General features: G+C 35.1%; 1 protein-coding gene across 1 annotated transcript in view; it reads left to right on the forward strand.

Annotated features, from left to right (window-relative positions):
- LOC121313977 (CUB and sushi domain-containing protein 3-like) overlaps positions 1 to 20,753 on the forward strand; it is a 217,890-nt gene that overhangs the window by 113,428 nt on the left and 83,709 nt on the right. Inside the window, exon 4 of the mRNA XM_041246746.1 lies at positions 5,036 to 5,230. Coding sequence (XP_041102680.1) covers positions 5,036 to 5,230 — 195 coding nt within the window. The remainder of the gene's footprint in view (positions 1 to 5,035; positions 5,231 to 20,753) is intronic.

The raw sequence follows: 20,753 nt of genomic DNA on the forward strand, positions 1-20,753 counted from the left end.
TGAAGGTAAATATTTCAGAGAACCAGGGTTATGATAATAACCTAACGTTATTTGGTTTCGATATGCATTTATTTTGATTTATTTTGTTATTTTGAACTGCAGTACCTAAAAGGTGTTTTCTTTCTTGACTCGAGAATGAAAATCTCATCATCAGTCCACAACCTTCACTTCATGGTAAATTACAAGTCAGCGCATAAGAGGCAATAATAATGATCTTAAATCATTAAAGAAGGAAAATGCAAGTTGGCAGTTTAATTACTATGTTTTGATTCTGGTTATTTTACAAAAGCAGCAGTAACTTAATTTGGGAAATTAAATGAATAAAGTTGGCACAAGTACCTGTGAACATTTACATATTTTGCATTAGCTGTCACTTAGCTAAGCGACTGTGTAGTTTGAGACAGTATTATAGATTATATCTAGATTGAAAGCTAGTGCATAGGAGTGGCCTTGAGCAAACAATAAATAAATTAATAATTGACTGCATAATTAAATAAAGCATACTCAAACTGTTAAAAACATTAAGAGGTAGTATTTGTATATTTGTATCCATAATAATTAATTTTAAATCACAAGAGCGCTAGCTTGAATGTTTTATCAGTGTCACCAGAAAACCAAGATTGAATCACAGCCTTATATCTACATTTTTTGTGTATTATTTGTTATACTACATGGTGACATAACATACACAAATAGTAGTTCCAGCAGTGTTTTATTTTTTACAGTTGAAAACATGTGTCGAGTATTACTTTGGGAAACCGAATTCAAATATAATTTTACGTGGTGCCACCAACATGCATAATAAGACTGTAAAACAGCTAAGTTTATAATAAAATTATCATTCACAGAGGAGAATAATAATAATAATAATAATAATAATAATAATAATAATAATAATAATAATAATAATAATAATAATAATAATATATTAAGCTTAAAGTTGACAAATACACAAATTAAATAAGAAAAGGGTAATTTAGAGTTTGCTCAAAATTATCAATTAGAGCAAGCATACACAGCATGTTCTATATATAGATATATAGATATCAGTTCAAAAGAAGTTTTTTTTGTATGGTGCGATGTGCTGTATGAGAAGCAGATTTTACACATATTATTAGTATATGTATTTGATTAAATTATGCACGTATTTGGAAACTGGGGGAAGACAATAGCACATAAAAACATACTTTTTCCATCATTTAACAATGAATTGCATTTTAATTCCTTTGTCTGCTACTGTATTTCTACATCATTTGCCATTTAAACGATCAACCTTAATATACACTGATATTGCTAACCACATTGCATCAGAAATGAAATTGATAGGCCCACGAAAAATTTTAAACATATAAGAAAAATAGCTGGATCTTGCTGAGGCTGTATTGCCTGCTATACTCTCTCGTGCACTGGAAAGGTATTGTGTGCTAATATAAGAGGATCCTTTTTCTCACCCAAAATAAAATATCATGAACTGTGACAAAAATGACTGGTTTCTATAGCACTTTCACAGGAAGGTATAGGAATATTTCAAGCTATATAAAAATATCATCATTTTTTTAAATTGAAAAACCTACACTGCACACTTTGAGAAAATAGCCATAATTTTGGATGGACCTTAGTCAATTTACAGTTATACACATTTATGTTCACAATATCCAGTTTAAGTGCATTAAATAAGATAGATACATAAGGCCTCATTTAGAAAAAGCACTAAATATTATGGTGCACCATAATTGCAATTAATATGCAGAGTACTGATTTATGTATATACTATTGCAATGTTATTCATTATTGTGTGCGATAATTGGCATATTATGGCCCTCACTAAATGTAGTGTTTCACAGTATGTAATCAGAATGAATATGTGATTGTTATGGTAATGCATACTGATGTATTTTAATGAGCACCCAGCTCAGAATAATGAGATGAGCTGTACTTGCATGGTATTTACTAAAGGGCGTTAATTTTAGTGCACCCATTAAAGTGATAATTGACTGGCGCACTACTTGAACCTCTTTTTCAATCCTGAAAATTAGTGATGAGCAGTTTGATTCTTTTACTGACTTGATTTGTTTGATTCATTCAGTTTATGATGTATTTGTTTGATTCACTAATGTGAAATCTTGCTGAATTACTTGGTCTTGAAAAAGTCCACAAATGATAATTGATTGTCTAGGTCAGGGGTGTCAGACTCATCTTGCAGCAAGGGCCATTTAAATTAAGCCTATTCACTAGGTGGGCCACACTGTAAAATAATAATAATAATAATAATAATAATAATAATAATAATAATAATAATAATAATAATAATAATAATAATAATAATCTGCCTTAAAATGTCCATAGAAATTGTATGTAGGCCAATATACACAAATATATTACTTTACACAAAACACATTACCCTCATTGCCTGGTAATCCAAAAAAACAAAACAAAAAAATAAGTCAGAGATAATGCTAAGTCTCAATATTTAACTTATATTCCAAAATATGTTTTTAGCAATACTGAAAAAAAATATATACTGGGAAGCTATGAAAATGTGATTTCGTACCACTATGACTGTGCCTTTTTATGACTTCTATAACATATTTGATAACTGTGATGTGATACAGAATGCAGTGAAAGAAAACTGGTACTTTAATTTTTTCCAGCACTCTGTTAGCCAGTCCACTCTTTTGCCCAGTAATATATGATGAACCGTCTGTTGTAATCTCAGTTAGTTTCTTTCAAGGTAATTTTGCACTTTCCATGGATTTTTGAAGTTTAAAAAGGGCTTTCCAGTGGTTGTGTTGTCCATGCTTAAACTTAAAAGCTCTTCAATAACATTAAAGTTAATGTTACTGCCATTTTGGTAATGTGCTCAGCAACCATGTTACTAGACAGACTGACGTTGGAAATGTTTTCTATTACTGATTTAAAATTTTACACAAAGTAAAATAAGTAGTTTAAACAAGCCTTCGCTTCACTATACTAATCAGAATTATGTGTTCTGTGCTGTTACACATGTGCATGAGGAAACTGATCCTGTGTGCAATTTGATTGGTTTGATTGATTGATTGATTACTACCTCTGTGAGCTGTGATTGGCTTAATGGAAATGTCACTCATACAATGTTGAATACACATGTTATACTAAAGAGGCGGGTATTTTTAAAGAAGAACTCCAAAATGATACAATACATCAACGCAATCTCATCAATCAATATTTCTCGAGTAAGCGGAACAAAAAGAAAAATATGCCATTGCACAACATGACTTTTATTGTATACATTAAATCAGGCAAGGAATACATGTTAAAATTAAAAGGTAAACAGTGCAGTTTCACTTTACATTGCCTCTACATGTCCCATGCTAAGCGCTGTGTCTGTGTTCACAATAAGCCACTGACCAAAAGATACACCTGGACTGCTGGGGCTTTTTACATGAGTGTAGTCTTAGATATTATTGTGCACATTAAATTATTGCTTGCAGTTAATTTAGTGTGTGTTATGGCATATAAATGAGCCAAATATTGTGGACATAAATGAATGTGTTTTCTGTTAGTAAATGGGGCAATAAATGTAGATTCATCACACGTTAGGCTCACTACTTTACATGTGTGCTACCTCTAAATTTAGTGCCCTTTAGTAAATGAGGCCCGTAGTTTTAAGGGAACTAATGCTTCATCTTAACCAGGGCAATCATGATTGGTATAAGCATCTCTTTATAAAAAAACGATGCAGTTTTGACAAAAAATGGTCAGCCCTATGAAGATGTAAAAGTGTCCCCCTATTTTTATTCCAGTGTGAACAAGTACAACACGAAAAAAAAGGAGAGGCCAACTTTGGCCCAATGTGTCCTGCTTAACTTTTACATTTAATCTTTACAGGCCTGACTAATTTTTTTGACATGGTCTATACAAGTATGCCAAGTATTGGTAAGCTCCATCTCTATTTACTATATGTTTTGCCTCTTCAACAAGAAGAACAAGACACTAAAGCAACAAGACACTAAACCTGTGTCACATTGCTTTTTGAAGAAGCAGGGTCAACCTGGGTCAGAAAAGCAATACACAACGTGCATAGCAATTCCTGGAGCAGCTTGTTACGGACACATCCATCCAAGCTTCTCTGGATTGAATTGTCAGCTCAAATGTTGATTAGAGCAAATGTTTCTTCATCCCTGCTGCAATCTGGCTCATGGTGTGTCTCAATCAACAGAAATATGGCTGAACAGAAGTGTTCTTTGTGGAAGTGAAACATTCATGCAGGCGTGGCTGTTTGTTACTTCGTTGACTAATAAACAGCCATCATGCATTTTGTTTCGCTCAGCCTGGGATAAGTCTGTCAACCCACATCCTATGGTGGGTACGACCCAGGTACATTACACGGGATTGTGACCCGGGTAGCCAGAACCCAGGTCGAGACCCAGGTAGGAGCCCCAGTATGAAAGGGGCTTAAGAAAAAGTTGTTATAATGTTCTACTACAGTCATAGTAATGTTTTTGTTCCAGGATCAAGCACGAGATAATACAGGATGATACTGAAGATGTTTGTGCTTGCCTTGCACACAACATGCATACTCCTTTTATTGATTTTTTTTGAAGCCTTGCAAATTTGTTCTGTCATCCCTACACATTCAAACAAAACCCATACAGTGTTTTTTTCAATGTACTTAAATCCTGTCCTGGGCAACCACCCCTGCCCCTGTATGTTGGGTTCCTCTCACATTGGTGTTATTTGATTAGCAAATCCACAATGTCACAGTCACCCACAATATAAACACGGTGAAACATGCAGTAGCTTTAATTCCTTTTTTCAAAGCTGAAGCACAATGATGCTTTCCCCTGCTAATAAAATAGGACCTTGGTCTTGGAGTCTCTATCACTTTAGATGTGATGATGGCTAAGGAGATTATATCCTAATTACATTTTCCATTTTCAACATCTAGAAATTAAAATGGTGAAATGACTTCCTTACACTCTTAATTTGATTATTTGGTAATTTAATGTGGTTGGGCTCTCCACTAAGTTAATATATTACATTGTTTTCTCTTCAGAATTACAAAGCAGTTCTTGTGGAAATCCTGGTGTTCCACCGAAAGGTATTCTTTATGGGATGAAGTTTGACGTTGGTGATACGATCCGGTACAGCTGTGTAACTGGATATGTTCTGGATGGGCACAGTCAGTTAACATGCATTACCAACACTGCCAGTGCCGCTGTTTGGGATTTTCCTGTTCCAATTTGTAGAGGTAAGAAAACAGTAATATTTGTACTACAATGAATACATGTCATGTTCTTGCATTAAATTGTTAGTGACACTTCAACTGGACTAGATACAACCAATATAAGGAAACAAATTAAGTCTGTATGGCAAAAATGAGTGTTGCTGCAGGTTTGAGCTGTCGCTACACAAGTCATTCAATTAGGTCCACAACAGTCCAGTTATTACCCATCGGTGGTTACACGCAGGGAAATGATGTCGTTGACTGGTCAGCAATGTGAAAATAGCCTTAAGTTACTAGACCATCAACGACAAGCAAAACCGGGTCACGCCCTGAGTCTGCTGCATCTTCAGCAAGTAGCACCACTTCCAACAGACACACTCCTTCTACTGTTCAATTACAAGGCAACTTTCCCAGAAGTTACCAAGGAAAAAACTAAAACATATACTAATAATAACAATAATAATAATTAGCACTTGTATAATCTTTTTTTTTTTTTTTCTAATCTGTGTTCTCAGTTTATTCAAATAAAAGTATACAGTTTTAAAAACATTGTTTTGTACAATAATAGAGAAGCTCATAGGTAATGTTATAATGGAGGACTATATTTTGTAGAATGATCATTTTCAAATGATATGTGTAAGGATACATTAAAAAAAATAAAGAAAAAGAAATTAAAATGTTAACTAATTGTGCTGTAACATTTGAAGTATAAAAGCAATAAGACACATCAGGCATTACCAGGCATTATGGACCATTTGGATGCACTAGTGCCATTACCCGAATGGTCCGTAATGCACGGTAATGCCCTCTGTGTCAGGTCTTATTGATATATATATATATATATATATATATATATATATATATATATATAAAAAAAATATTCACAAGATCTTTGCACTGCCTAGCTAGTCTCATATCTTGTAAAGCGCTTTGTGATGGTGGTCCACTATGAAAGGCACTACTGTGTTTTGGCCAATTATGTTGTGCAGTATCCATGATCTTTTTTTTATATAAGGTCTTCTACCAGGATAGTATGAATTTTGTCAAAGCTTTTCATAGAGAACTATGACAGTACTTTTATCATGTCGATATTTGTTGGATACAAAAGGACGATCATTAGGCAATGCACTAAATAAATACAGTATACAGGATATTGACATTCAAACGTGCATTAGAAAGTGATTGTTTTAATATTCTTTTTTTACTATGTTGCACAGGATAATATATTAATACTGCAGGTTAAATAAAGCAGACTAAACATGTACTTGGTTTGACATATTTTACTTCAAGCAGCATAATTAACTTAAATAAGAAAAAGCGTTGAACCTTATTTCCCTGATGGACTCAACCTGGAGTATTACTACCTTTCTAAGACTTCACACGTTCTATCCCCAGGTATTTTAAAGAACTAACCTGATTTTGAGCAATAAAATGTGCTGTAACAGCATACTGAATGTATTTCCGTCGTATTATGTGTGTTTTAATTGTCGTGATATGTTTTTCCAATAAAGCAGGTCCACATGGGCATTCTGTCATATAGATTACTGTGCATGTTGTAAAAATGATAACACGTTTTACTTCAAACTGTTTGCCTGTGGAAGGATGAGTGAAGATTTTAGTTACTTGTGTTGCATTGCACTGAACACATGAGTAACATTTGCTATTTATGTTAAGTGCAGGTCTTAGAACATGTGAATGTCTTCTATTTGAAAAATGAGAGTGAACTAACGTATCTCGTAAATGTTTGCCTCTCAAACACAAAATGAGGAGGTTTAGAAAAGGCTAAACTCAAACTCTGGTCACTAGATCTAAACTAACCAATGTTTTTAAATAATGTCTCTTTGTTCTATGTAAGAAGACTAGGAAGTAAAACATATTAATTGTTGCTTCAAACTGGTTGATCTTTTACTTGTTTGTTAAAGGTTATCCTATTCATTCTTAAAGCTAGTATCTCCTTTTTAAAAATGATGTAGACATAAAATAAATAACGTGTTATGTGCTTCATAACAAAATAAATACAAAGTGTTAAGTGTGTCGTGGGTTTGTCACAGTAGAAGTATGGTTTGTTCCTTAGTTGGATCTAATTTTACTGTATTCAGTTTGAGAATTACTGTACAGCACAGAAAGTGAAATGTTTACAAAGATTTATCATTCACTTCAAACATTTTAAGCCCGATCACGACCCTTAATACAAACAGAAACCATCAGACTGAAAATAGGGGCGTATCTGAGTCAATTTGAGACTGACACCAAACCAGTGAACGTGGAACAGACACCTCCACAACTGGTGCTGCTGAACTAAGCTTCAAAAAGGTCCATTTACCACAAACCCCACCTCCTGGAAACAGTACCAGTGAAATGAAAGTTATTTCGGACATAACACCAATAGTAAGACACTGATGTACTAATAGATCAGTGCAGACTGCAGAAGAACAGAACATAGTCCCAATGTAAACTAATTACAAAAATAAGGTATGAGGGAGAGGGACAAACACCGGAAAGCAAACAGGTCCAAGTACCTTTTTGAAGCAGAGCAAGTGTTATAAAATCCTGGAATTGATTCAGTTGATATAACTAAATATAATGTAATAACAGCAAGTTCCAGTAATCAACAGAACAGCTCGTACTGCTTCTGTTTACTCAGCTTCTGGTGATTCTCTACTGCAATAGGGATGAGGGCTCTAGTATCAGCTTACATTCCCAGAAAGACATTCTGAGCTCAGCAAGCCTTCCAACTGTTAATCCTTCTTAACAATACTGTACCTTTTCCTTTTATCAAGTACATACAGCTTTAAACTCTCTGATTAACCGTAGCATACATATTTTATCCAAAGTGAGAGCTGACTGTTTGATCTTTAGCTTCTTCACTGTCAAACATTCTGTTTTAGGGAAGACTCTTTTAGACATATTCTATATGGGCACTTTGCCATTTATTTACATTTTAAATAACAATTTATGTTTCATTTATTTGATATAATAGATACATCAAGTGACTTATTTTAAAATGATGTGGTTTTCTTTATTATATATATATATACAGTGCCTTGCAAAAGTATTCAGACCCCTGACCAATTCTGTCATATTACTGATTTAGAAATGATACATTGAAATTTCTGTTCGATATTTTAAAACACTTAAACTCAAGATCAATTATTGTAAGGTGACATTGGTTTTATGTTGGGAAATATTTTTAAGAAAAATAAAAAACTGAAATATCTTGCTTGCATAAATATTCAGCCCCCCACACATTAATATTTGGTAGAGCCAATAACAGCTTTAAGTCTTTTGGGGTAAGTATGTACCAGCTTTGCACACAGTGTCAGAGTGATTTTGGCCCATTCTTCTTGGCAGATTTGCTCCAGGTTGTTCAGGTTGGTTGGACGACGCTTGTGGACCGCAATTTTCAATTGGACCACAATGGGATTGAGATCAGGACTTTGACTGGGCCATTGTAGGACATTCACCTTTTTGTTCTTGAGCCACTCCAGTGTTGCTTTGGCCTTGTGCTTGGGATCATTGTCCTGCTGAAAGGTGAATTTCCTCCCAAGATTCAGTTTTTTAGCAGACTGAAGCAGATTCTCTTGCAGTATTTTCCTGTATTTTGCTCCATCCATTCTTCCTTCAATTGTAACAAGATGCCCAGTCCCTGCTGATGAGAAGCATCCCCACAGCATGATGCTGCCACCACCATACTTCACTGTAGGGATGGTGTGTCTTGAGGCATGGGCAGTGTTAGGTTTGCGCCACACATAGCGCTTTAGTTTTGGCCAAAAAGCTCTATCTTGGTCTCATCTGACCACAAAACCTTTTCCCACATCACAGCTGGGTCACTCTCACACTTTCTGGCAAACTCCAGACATGCTTTCAGATGGTACTTTTTGAGTAACGGCTTCTTTCTTGCCACCCTCCCATACAGGCCAGTGTTATTCAGAGCTCTTGATATGGTTGACTGGTGCACCATTACTCCACTCCCAACCACTGAACTCTGAAGCTTCTTCGAAGTGATTGTCGGCCTCTCTGTGTCTTCTCTCATAAGTCTCCTTCTTGTTTGAGCGCTGAGTTTTGAGGGACGGCCTTTTCTTGGCATTGCCTGGGTGGTGTGATGCAGCTTCCACTTCCTGATTATTGATCCAACTGTGCTCACTGGGATATCCAAACACTTGGATATTATTTTGTACCCTTTCTCTAATCTATGCATTTGTATTACTTTATCTCAGACTTCTATAGAATGCTCTTTGGTCTTCATTTTCCTTCAGATTCACAGCCTTACCAATGATCTTTCAACAATGGGGTTTTTATCCAGAAAATGTGACAGCAACTTTAATGGTTCACAGGTGGAAGCCAATACTTTTTCAAGGCTTTGACGGTGTTCTATTGTCTGAAATGCAGTAAGGGCGTCAGTAAGGGTAGGGTAATATATATATATATATATATATATATATATATATATATATATATATTATATATATATATTATATATATAGATAGATAGATCAGGCCTGTTTTAAATTTGTATAAATTGAGTTTAAGAACTGTTCTAAACTTTTCTCAACAGTAAAATGTAATTATATTGTAGATGTCCTACTGTACTCTACCATGAAATTACAATTTTAAAAGTAAGTAGTGTGTCATGTATAGCCATGCTTGATTTAAACAGTTATTTTAGACAACTTTCACCTTTTCTGGCATTTTTTAAATCCTGTCAAAGGAGAAACTGTTGATTTTGTACAATACAAGTCAACCAAAAAGCATGAAGTAAAATTAATACAATATTCGTATATGATTGTTTTAGATTAAAATGTTTATTTAAACAAGAAGAAGAATATATCACATATGATAACATATCACATACTTACTCTTATCCATTCCACTTTTCTCTGTCAGGTCTCATACTTGCCAGTAAATGTAGTCATATTTTAGATAACAGCACTGACATCAGCTGCGGCTTTTTGACTTTTGAAACATGTTTAAATTCATTACACATTAATACTTATTGAAAAGTTACATTGAACCCAGAATGAATAATATTTTCCTTACCCAGTACCTGTATATACTTACTCCTGCCTTCCTTGTTCAGAACAGAAAGGTGACTGTGAGGTACAGGAGCTAGTTTTAACAGTTTACCCAAAACCAAACTGTCTGGCTGTGCTTTTGTTTAACTAAGAGCACTATGTTTCCTCTCCATTGAAAAAATAAAAAGTCTGCTGTGATTTGTTCTAGCAAAATATTCCTACATATTTAGATAGAAAAAATACTTCAATCATGGGTCTTCATAATGAGTCAATTACCTTGGGCAAGACAAAAAATATTGATAGATCTTTGAACCTGAGCATGCAAGATCCACAGAGCAAGTTAAAAGACAAGCGACCGTTGCTTTTGGTTTGAGGACCAATGTTTCAAATACTTGATTTTAAGAAATACATTTGTTGGTATATTAAAATGTTAAAGCAACTATGGCAGTATTTCATATATCCATTTAATGGATACTTGTCATTCAAATTTCTACATTTTAAAATTAATGTTCAAACTCCAGTTCAGCTTTTAATCATTTATTATACACCCACACTCACAATCACACACTTTATTTAATTGTCACTCGCGGCCTTGACATTCAGAATTTAGTCCTGTTACCCTGAAATCCTGTAATCTAAGACGACTCCCCTATCATTTTTTTAACTTTTGCTATCCAGTCCAATAAACACCCAGGAACATTTTATTACAACCTGGTCCCTAAACTCCTCCACTGCCGGTGAGTTCTTGGCACTTTGTCCTCATCAGCACTTACTGATTTGGGATCAGTCGATGCTTTAATAGACAATTACAACACTACCTTAATGAACATATTAGAGATTGTAGCTCCACTAAAAACAAAGAATCTTTTAAAAAAAATCCTGTCCCTTGTTCAATGATACAACTCACATACTCAAAAATGCCAATTTATCTTGTATCTAGATTTCTGTGTTTTAATATATATCTATATATATATATATATAGATATTGATATATATATAATATATATATATATATATATATATATATATATACTTGCCTGACTTACAGGGCTGCAGTGTCCTCTGTCAGGTCCGCCTACTACTCAATTTAATAGAAACTAATAAAAGTAGTCCAAGTTTTATTTTTAACACTATAGCTCAATGTACTAATCAAGCAGAATGTGCCTTCAGTTAATCAATTGCAAATGACTTGGGATAAGAAACCAGATAGCTGTGGTCAATTCAGCTGATTTAAACACCGTTACCGACACTGCTGTTTTCTTGAGTCCAGCGACACCAAAATACATTTTTGAATACTTGTGTTTAATGAGTCAGCTATAGTTAACTAATCTAGTTATGAAGGTAAACTCTACTACCTGCTCTTTAGAATCCATTCCTACTAAATTATTTTTTCTCTCTAGATTGAAATTTCTATTCTAAATATTATTAACGGCTCCCTTCAGGTATTGTTCCAAATTCATTTAAGATTGCATTGATAAAACCACTACTTAAAAAACCTTCTTTGGATCCTGAAGTCCTTATCAATTATAGGCCTATTTCTAATCTCCCCTTCCCATCAAAAATCTTAGCGCGATTGGTGGCTAATCAATTAAATTAATTCCTTGCAGCCCATAACATCTATGAGAAATTTCAGTCAGGTTTTTGTCCCGGTCACAGTACAGAAACGGCTCTCGTCAAAGTAGTAAATTATGTTCTATTATCCTCTGATTCAGGCCTTGCTTCTGCCCTAATCTTTCTAGATCTAAGTGCAGCTTTTGACACAATTGACCATTTAATTGTAATTGACCGCCTTACAAATCTGGTAAGACTATCAGGCTCTGTCCTATCCTGGTTTAAATCCTACTTATCAAATAGGCTACAATATGTCCAAATTGAGGAGGAATCCTCCTTCATATCTGGAGTTATGTGCGGCGTTCTGCCGGACTATGTCCTTGGTCCTATTCTGTTTTGCTTCTATATGCTTCCCCTGGGTGATGTTGTCCGTAGACATTGTGTAAATTTCCATTGCTATACTGATGGAACACAATTGTATCTATCTGTCAAATGCTGCGGCCAGGATCAACTTCAACAAAAAAATATGATCATATTACGCCAGTTTTTGTGGCCCTACACTGGCTCCCAATTTGATACAAGACTGATTTTTAAAGTTCTACTCCTAACATATAAGCCTTACAAGGCTTGGCTCCATCCTACCTAAGTGACATACTGGTCCCACATGTTCTAGACTGGCCGCTTCGATCCCAATATAAAGATGAACAAACAGTTCATTTTAGTTACTTATTTTTTGTTTCTCAGCTTTGAACGTCTCAAATTAAAACATTACCAGAGTTACGCAGAATTCTGTATCCCCGCATGATTCCATGCCTGTGCAGATGCAGTTTTCAAAGCTGGATGTGGATGCGCGATATTCCTGTGCCCGAGTCCTGCTGTGTTCTCAAGCACTGCCATTGAGTTCTGCTGCAGTTTGCAACAGATATTGAAAAAAATACCAAACTAATTCTGTGGCAAAGTAAAACAGCACATTTAACACCACTGATTTTCTACAGTACACTCAGCCTCCTGCATTGCTCAGTACACAAAACCCTTGATTAAAAGTAACCTTATAAAACTATATTTTCTTTTTAAAACACATTTTAATTTAATTACATGTAAATACTGTTCAGAAACATCAAGCGTTCATCTATAGCGATCTTGATCTACGCAGGTGTCAAATCTAAGGGGATACAAAATATCACTGCAGATTATGATAATATCTTTATAATTTACAAGTGTATTGTATCATAAACATAAAGCCCTTCTCCTACCGGATGCAAGTGAATTAAAAATAATATTATATATATATATATATAACTCAATGGTAACAGGAACAGGTATATTATCAAAATAGTTTTCTTGACAACATGTACATTGTTGTAATGTAACAAATAAAAATATTTTTTATACCCCCCCCCCCCCCTCACGTTTTAATTTTTTTTTTTTATTTGCTACTATGATGCCGGGATGTGTGTGACTGGGGGGTGGTGGTGGACGGCACGAATATACAGAACATACAGTTCAAGTTCTTTAATATATTTGTATAAGTGTCTTTTTTATATAATATATTAAAAAAAAACACATTGTTGGTGGTTGACCTTTAAACAAAATGAGTTGCAGTATGGTTATGATTTATTTTCTAAACTCCTCATGCCAATTCAGAAACTTGAGTGTCACACTTCAAAAAAAAAAAAAGCTGTTTTGTAGAGCCATTGATAATAGAATTGAAGGTTGATTACGTTTTGTGGGTAATAATGGAGAAGGCGCTCAGTACTGTTTCTGTCAGTTTTAGACATGCATCTGCTTGACTGAGTGCATTTCTGTTCCGGTGGACATAATATAAACTAAAAACAAGCATCCATTGCGGCTCAAAAAAATGACCAAATATAACTTCTCTTGATTTTTTATTTATTTATTTTTTTAATTTATTTTTAATTCTTGGTAGTTCATTTTCCCTTGCAAGGGATGCATATCCATCCCTAGCAACACTGATTGACAGTTGAGGAAGACATGTTTTGATCTCTAGAGAATCAATTTTGTTTAAACTTTGCATTTGAAAGCCTAACTAATGAAATGCCTACTAAAGTGTGTTTTCCTGATTGCTGACACTAATGAAGGTGCTGTTGTTTGCATGAACCATTTCATAAATATTTTCAACAAAGTATTTCTTGGCAGATATTTTTTGTTTGGTTTACTTTATTTTTAGCAAACTATTCTTTGTCTGATCTCCTAGTTGAAGTCATTGTATTGTATACTGTTCAGTACTGTAATTTAATTTACTGCTGGTTCAAAGAATGAAGGAAAAAATACCCACAAGAAACCAACACAAAGACAACTTACTCTATTAAAGAAAGCATTCATTTTCTGAATCCGAGTCTGTGACATTTGCTCGTACAGTAATAATTAAAACAGAGCGAAAAGGGGTTTCATCTTAACCCAATTATCTATTTTACTCTTTAAAAATGCTCATGCGATTTCCATTTTGTACTAATCCATTCCAGATGTGTACTAATTGAGTGCATTACTATACAATCTAATAGAATAGATTGGTACATTGGTTCATAGGTACATTTTGTATTGATCATATTTTCTTGGACTACAAATGGGAAATAGCGTGCAAAACAGCATGTGATTTAGCATTCAGATTTTTAATCAATAGTGCAGGGCTTGACAAATGCAACTGTAGTCATTGTGCTTGTAGATCTCAAAATCATTTGATTAGGTGACTTTAATCCATAAGGACTAGCATGATAGGGTTCAATAATATGCTGTGTTCACACTGGCTTTTTGGGAGGGTTGGTTTTGAACTTGGTTTTGTTCGATTCTTATGAAGTGTAGTGTGAACAGCAAAGTTCACTTGGAAACAAATGGAACTTAACTGAGACCACCTTGTTTGGAAAATGAAATGCATTTGGTACACTTGTTACCTTCAGTATGAACAGCAGGGTAACTAAGTTAACCACACACATTGACCTTGATTGGTACAGTATAAGGCAGAAGTTTCCTAGTGATTTGTGTGTAGCTCTATGGTACAGTATGCCTCAGGATTGGCATTGTAACAAAGTATCATACTGTCTAGTATAGTATTCATATAATGAATATTAATATTGTTTAATCAATCTTTGTGTAAACACAAACATTTGTTGTTGTTGATAAGCCTTAGTTTACCCATGCAGCATTAATATATTGACTAAAAAAAAAACATTTTTTGATTTTTTTATGTTATAAACCAACAGGGAAATCCAGTATCTGGATAATGACTACTTGTTTGGGTATGGTGAAAGTGGTGATTATAGGCTATTTGGCAGCTGGTCCCGTTTGTTAAGGGGAGAAGAAGAAGCCGACCGCCCTCTGAAAAAGGAACTGATCTGATGATGCCATGTCAGCAGGGTGGACTTGCTAAACCCACCCTTTGAATTTAAGACACACCTTTTTAACCATTTTTTGCTTCTCAAATAGCCTGCATTTTAAATTCGAGTACAGTAGTGATCCATGTATTAAAATCACCAACATAAGACGTGGCTACCTGTGGCGGGGTGCCCCATCCCTCTGTATAGTTTGTGTTATATGTTGTATGTGGACTTTAAAATAGAAAATAACAATTGCTATTCATGTGGGAGGATCCGCACAATACTTATTTGGGTTTGTCTCACCGTGTTTGTTTAATGTTTTGTATATCAGTGTTTGTGTTTGTTCAAACCTTTTATTTTATTCCTTTATTAAACGCACAAGCAGCACATTCACATTTCACTCACAGTGCTGTGTGTTTCTTCCGGGTCTGACGTCACTGCACAAGCCAGCTTGTCACACTGCCCAAGTATACAAACAGCAACGTGACTGACTGCCAAGAAAAGACGAACCAAAAAGTTACTTCCAGATCTCAAATCATCCATGACATACAAGCAGCCATTTTCAAAGGTCCTAAGGAATTCAAAGAGAAGCTTTTACAATTTCAGTGCTTTTTAACAAACAGTACCAGCTTGGACATATCTGAAATGTTGATCAGACACACATATTTTTTCAACATACCAAGCAATACCAGCTCACAAATTGGGAGAAACAGGTGTGAGTAATCACAACTGGAAATGAGAAGCAACACATAACTGTAATGCTCTGTGTGATAGCAGACGGCCGCAAACTGCCTCCATATGTGTAATTGAGATTGTATTTTTGTAAATGCATATTTATTTATTTTTTCCTCAAACTTGGTCTGCGTCTTAAATTCAAGGGGGGGTTAAATTCGAAGGAACACTGTGTGTGTGTGTGTGTGTGTGTGGATATAGACATCAGAGAGTGAAGAGCAAAATGGGCATTGGCACCGAGACTGCACATGTGAAGAAAACAGCACAGTCTGGTCCAGCAGAATGAAGAATCAAGCCATTGCATAATTGTTTGCCACCAGAGAATTAAATGCGTCTACTGAATGAAGCAGAAGATGGACAGGTGTAACTGCGGGGAGCAGGGAACAGAAAACAATCAATGATCTAGAAGAACCTGAGTGAGTGAATGAGTGATTGAAGGAGTGTGTGAGTAGTAGTTTGAGGAATCTCCTTATTAGAAGGCGTTCCTAAACATTTTAAAAATATTTCTGTAATAGTAAGATGTTTATTTTCTAAAGCCCTGTCTGATTTTTTAATTAGCTACTGCAATGCCCAGGTGAGTTTACTTGAGATTTATGTAGCATATAAGGAAATGATCTAATGAGAGAGCAATCATTCTATAATCCCTGCACTGAATTTCAGTCTAAGCTACTAAGTAAGTGCCAAAGCCTTGGTCATGATAATGTAAATCCTGTTTTCTAGCCAAAGTAACACTACATCTTATGTTGCTTGTGTCACATTTTGGTTGCATGTAATATTTTAGAAATTTAAAAAAATGAATGAACCAATAGTACTGCACTTCACCAGTCAAGGACATGACATAAATTAGTTTGTAGTTTTAGAACAGCTAAAATTAAACAATGCAACATATAGAAGAATAAACAAAGGTAAATGGATAAATAGACTGAATACGATTATGCCAGCAAGACTCAACAGAAAATAATGAACTAATTAACTCCAATAAATATATAACATTTAAATAAATAAATAAACAAAGTTCATTCAAAAGTTGTGCATGGTGATGCGCTGGGGAGGCCAAATCAAGGCTTATCCTCAGAGCCAAGCATTGCATGATAATATAAATATTATAAATCTTCAGGTAGGGTTTTAAAAAAGTCCCTCATGTTACAATTCTGCAATCTATTGATGTTGAGGTTTAAAAGATTAATTGAGATATGGCAAAACATGCATGATGATAATTGGCCAATTAAAAGCCGACAATTCCCTTTGAATCGAAAGCACTCTACAGAACCTAATGACATCATTTATGAGCGTCACCGTGTTCAAATTAAATGTCTGTTTCTTTTTTTTTTTTTTTTAACCCTACCTGAAGAAGTTACACACTGTTATTATACTTATGTGTTTATAATGTGGATCTGCATCGGCCACACGAAATTCACCTGTCTAGAATTTACAAGTTGACAAAATTAGTTTGTCATTGAAAGCACTTTGGAGATTATACACACAGCACAACCTAATTGTGTGATTTAAAAGTTTAACTGGCTTTCAATTGAAATGTGTTGGTTCAATGAGACCTTAAAGGAAAATTATTCAGAACCACTGTATTCGTACCATCCCTTATACCAATAATAATATATATGTATATATATATTCTTGAAACGACACCATCTGGTCTGTGGCCAGAATATGTTTTCTAAATTCGAAAGAAAACTATACCACCTGGCAGTTTTTCACAAATGTAGATTATTTATTTATTTATTTTTTAAAGTGTTTCTGCCGTGCAATGCAGTGTGCGGCATGATGCATACCACAGGTATACAGTTATTTAAAAAAATGTCTAGGGGAACAATGTGGATAGTAGAAAGAAACAGAGGCACATACAGAAATTTGTTCAGACACAACTTGATGTTGGTAAAACTCATACAAATTGTGTCTTTTTTTTTGATGGACTGAAGAAATAAAAAATGCCAAGATGTAATGTGAGCATGCATTAACTCAGAAATTAATTAAATAAACAAACTTGATTCCATTTGATTCCATGGAATCACTGTTTTAAACCAAAGGAATTTAATTGAGTCTATAACAAATACAATGTGAACCTGCCTGTATGGTATATACAGTATCAGACAGTTATAAGAAAGTATTAGAAAGGGCTCAGTCCTAAAATGCAGCAATTGCAGCAAGGAACAGTTTGAGTTAACACAAGCCACTACACATGTTTTTAAAGCCAGTTTCATGTTTATTGTTTAAAATGTTGCTTTTTTTAAGTACCAGATGATTATGTTGTTAACATTCACTTGATGGGAAAAAATGGTATGTTACATAGCAGATCCAAAAAAGCTATTTCCATTTATAGTGTTATTCTTTTATTGTGAAGCCATGCAGTAGAAAGTGCACATCAATTTATCTTTCTTCAGACCTTTTCATCAGGTCAAAAATTATATATTGTGGTACCTGTACACTTTTCTGTAAACATAAAAAAAAAAAAGCTATCAAACTGTTTTATCATCCACTTCACAAACTCGTAGCATGTCACAGCCTCTGGCCACCCTCATAGTTTCTAAGCCTTTTTGTTTTGCCCTGTACAAGATGTTAGCTACTGTTTCTATGTCACAGTTGCTTGGTGACTCTAGGTGTTGACTGATACACTGTATGTGCAGTTTGCCCCAACCATCTTCCACTTTTGGAAGGCAATTTCTCTGAATGCCTCAACATGATGCAAAACTGTAATTACACCATAGTGCTCCTACTCCCTGGTAATGCAATTTAGTGGATTTTTCCAAAACAACTCAGATTGAGATAAATAAGCCGTTTGGAAAAGAAAAGGACTTGCATTGCTTGAACAATATTGTTTGTTAAAGGAAGGTCAGACAGCACTAACAGTTAGAAACTTTGGGATTTTTAGATTTGCCCTCCTTCATTTCAGGGAAAAATGAAAAAATGACTAAACATGTAGATCTGTGATACAGTAAATGTTAAACCCTCAGTGATAGTAAGTTAATGCAAATCAAAAGCTACATGTAGCTACATCATGTTACTGTTGTAAGAGAGACTATAGCTTGATTTAGAAACCCCACATTCTCTCTTTATTGTCGAGAGAATACAACGAGTGTTTGTGATTAAACCTTGCACAATTTTTTTTAGAACCAAAAGCCAACAATTATTTATTAACAATTTAAATCTGCTGAAAGTAGTTCTGGCAAGTTTCTTTAACCAAATCGAAAATAATGGTCATAGAAGGGGTCAAGAGACTTCTTCACTTGTATGTGTGTGTTTTTTTTTTTTTTTTTGTCACACCATTTATTCAACATTTTAAATGATTGCTATTTGCAGGTTACTAAAATAATAGTGTTTTATAATTGTGTTGTTTTATAAGCAAGGTTATGAAAAAATACTGAAGCTACTCCAAAGTGGGGGAAAAAAAAACAAAAAAACAAACACAAAAAAATGCAGCCATTTGCAGAAGAAAAAAAACAAAACAATGAAGCCCTTCGCAAAGCATAGCGAGATATATAAAAAATATAACTCCTGGTATTTTTAATTTTCGGTGAATGTGATTGTGCAGTGGGGTGGTAGCCCGGGTACATACTGGCTCAGTGGTGGCAGCTCCAGATCTCCTCAGTCCTCTGCAGTAGAAGGACACACACAAAGACAATAACAAAACACATATACACTCCGTCTGCATCCCCTTTGTACTACGAAATTCTTCCCTGCAATCAGCTGGGCGCCATGGTTTCTCCAATCACTGTCTGCCCTGTAGATGATTGCAGTGGAGTCTGCCAGTGTACACGTGCAGCTACATGCTACCCTAATATTATCAACTTCCGGTTTCCGCCTACCCTCAAGTCATCCCATCTAGGAGAAAGCATGTCACCAACCTTACACAGCGCCCTTTCTGGTTGGGAGGGAGATTTATAGCTCAAATCCTTCTCTCTCTGTCAAATCTTACACTAGCCTTAAGTAGCATCTATCATGGGTTCCTACCAAGAACAAGTCACTTTTGCACTCCAAAATGTATTAAATTAGCATAGCTGGGAATGCATTCCTGTGGTCTCTTAAACCCTATTCATAGGGTAAGTTTCTTTCATATGAATGAAAAGATATGGTGGTTCCATGAATTTGACTACAATAGTGCTGGATTTTAGTTCCGTTGATGATTTGCAAGACAGTGTGGGAATGAACCTGATTATGGACTGGGGAAGGGGATTGGAGTATTCTGTAAATAATGTGTGTTTGTAAACTGTTATTTTTGTTCAGATCTGTTAACGTTCTCTGTGTGTTTTTGGTGCTTGTGTGACTGAGAGCTGAGACTGCCTTTATGTGAACACGACCAATCAGACATAGGGGGTGTTGGACCAATGAGTGAGGAAGGGGGAGGGACTTGGGTGTGCATGGAGATGACAGTTTGAAAGAGAGAAGCGGGACCTGGCTGCAGGAGAATTGAGAGAGTTAAGAGAGGTTGAGTTTGTGAGTGAGAGGAGAGGAATGAGAGCCATTGTTCAGTAGAAGCTAAAATACAGCGGTTTCCTACTGCTTTAAACCACAACTGTTGTCTGTCTCATTATATTCTGGAAACCCCACAGGTCATTGTTACAATATGTAAATAAATCCTGTTCGTCTGTGTGGCATATCAACAGCCTCTGTCTTGATCGCCTGCCTGCCACTCAACCATGAATTCACGAACCCACACGGTAGCCGGCTACATTGTCACAAGCATTAATACCCTGTCTCTTTCTAAATGAGATTTAGGGGAGCTCCATAATAAAAGCTGAATCTCAAAACAATAATAATATAATACAGTAATTGTTACAGCTGTGTATAATGCTATTTAAAACAGGATTCATTTATCCGCTTTTTCACATATCAGCTCTTACTCTGGTCCCATCGCAGTCAGATACGTGACGGATTACTGTATTTGTGTAATGATATGTCTGGGCTTTT

The sequence above is a fragment of the Polyodon spathula genome, chromosome 4, assembly GCF_017654505.1.
Source record: "Polyodon spathula isolate WHYD16114869_AA chromosome 4, ASM1765450v1, whole genome shotgun sequence".
Lineage (NCBI taxonomy): Eukaryota > Metazoa > Chordata > Actinopteri > Acipenseriformes > Polyodontidae > Polyodon > Polyodon spathula.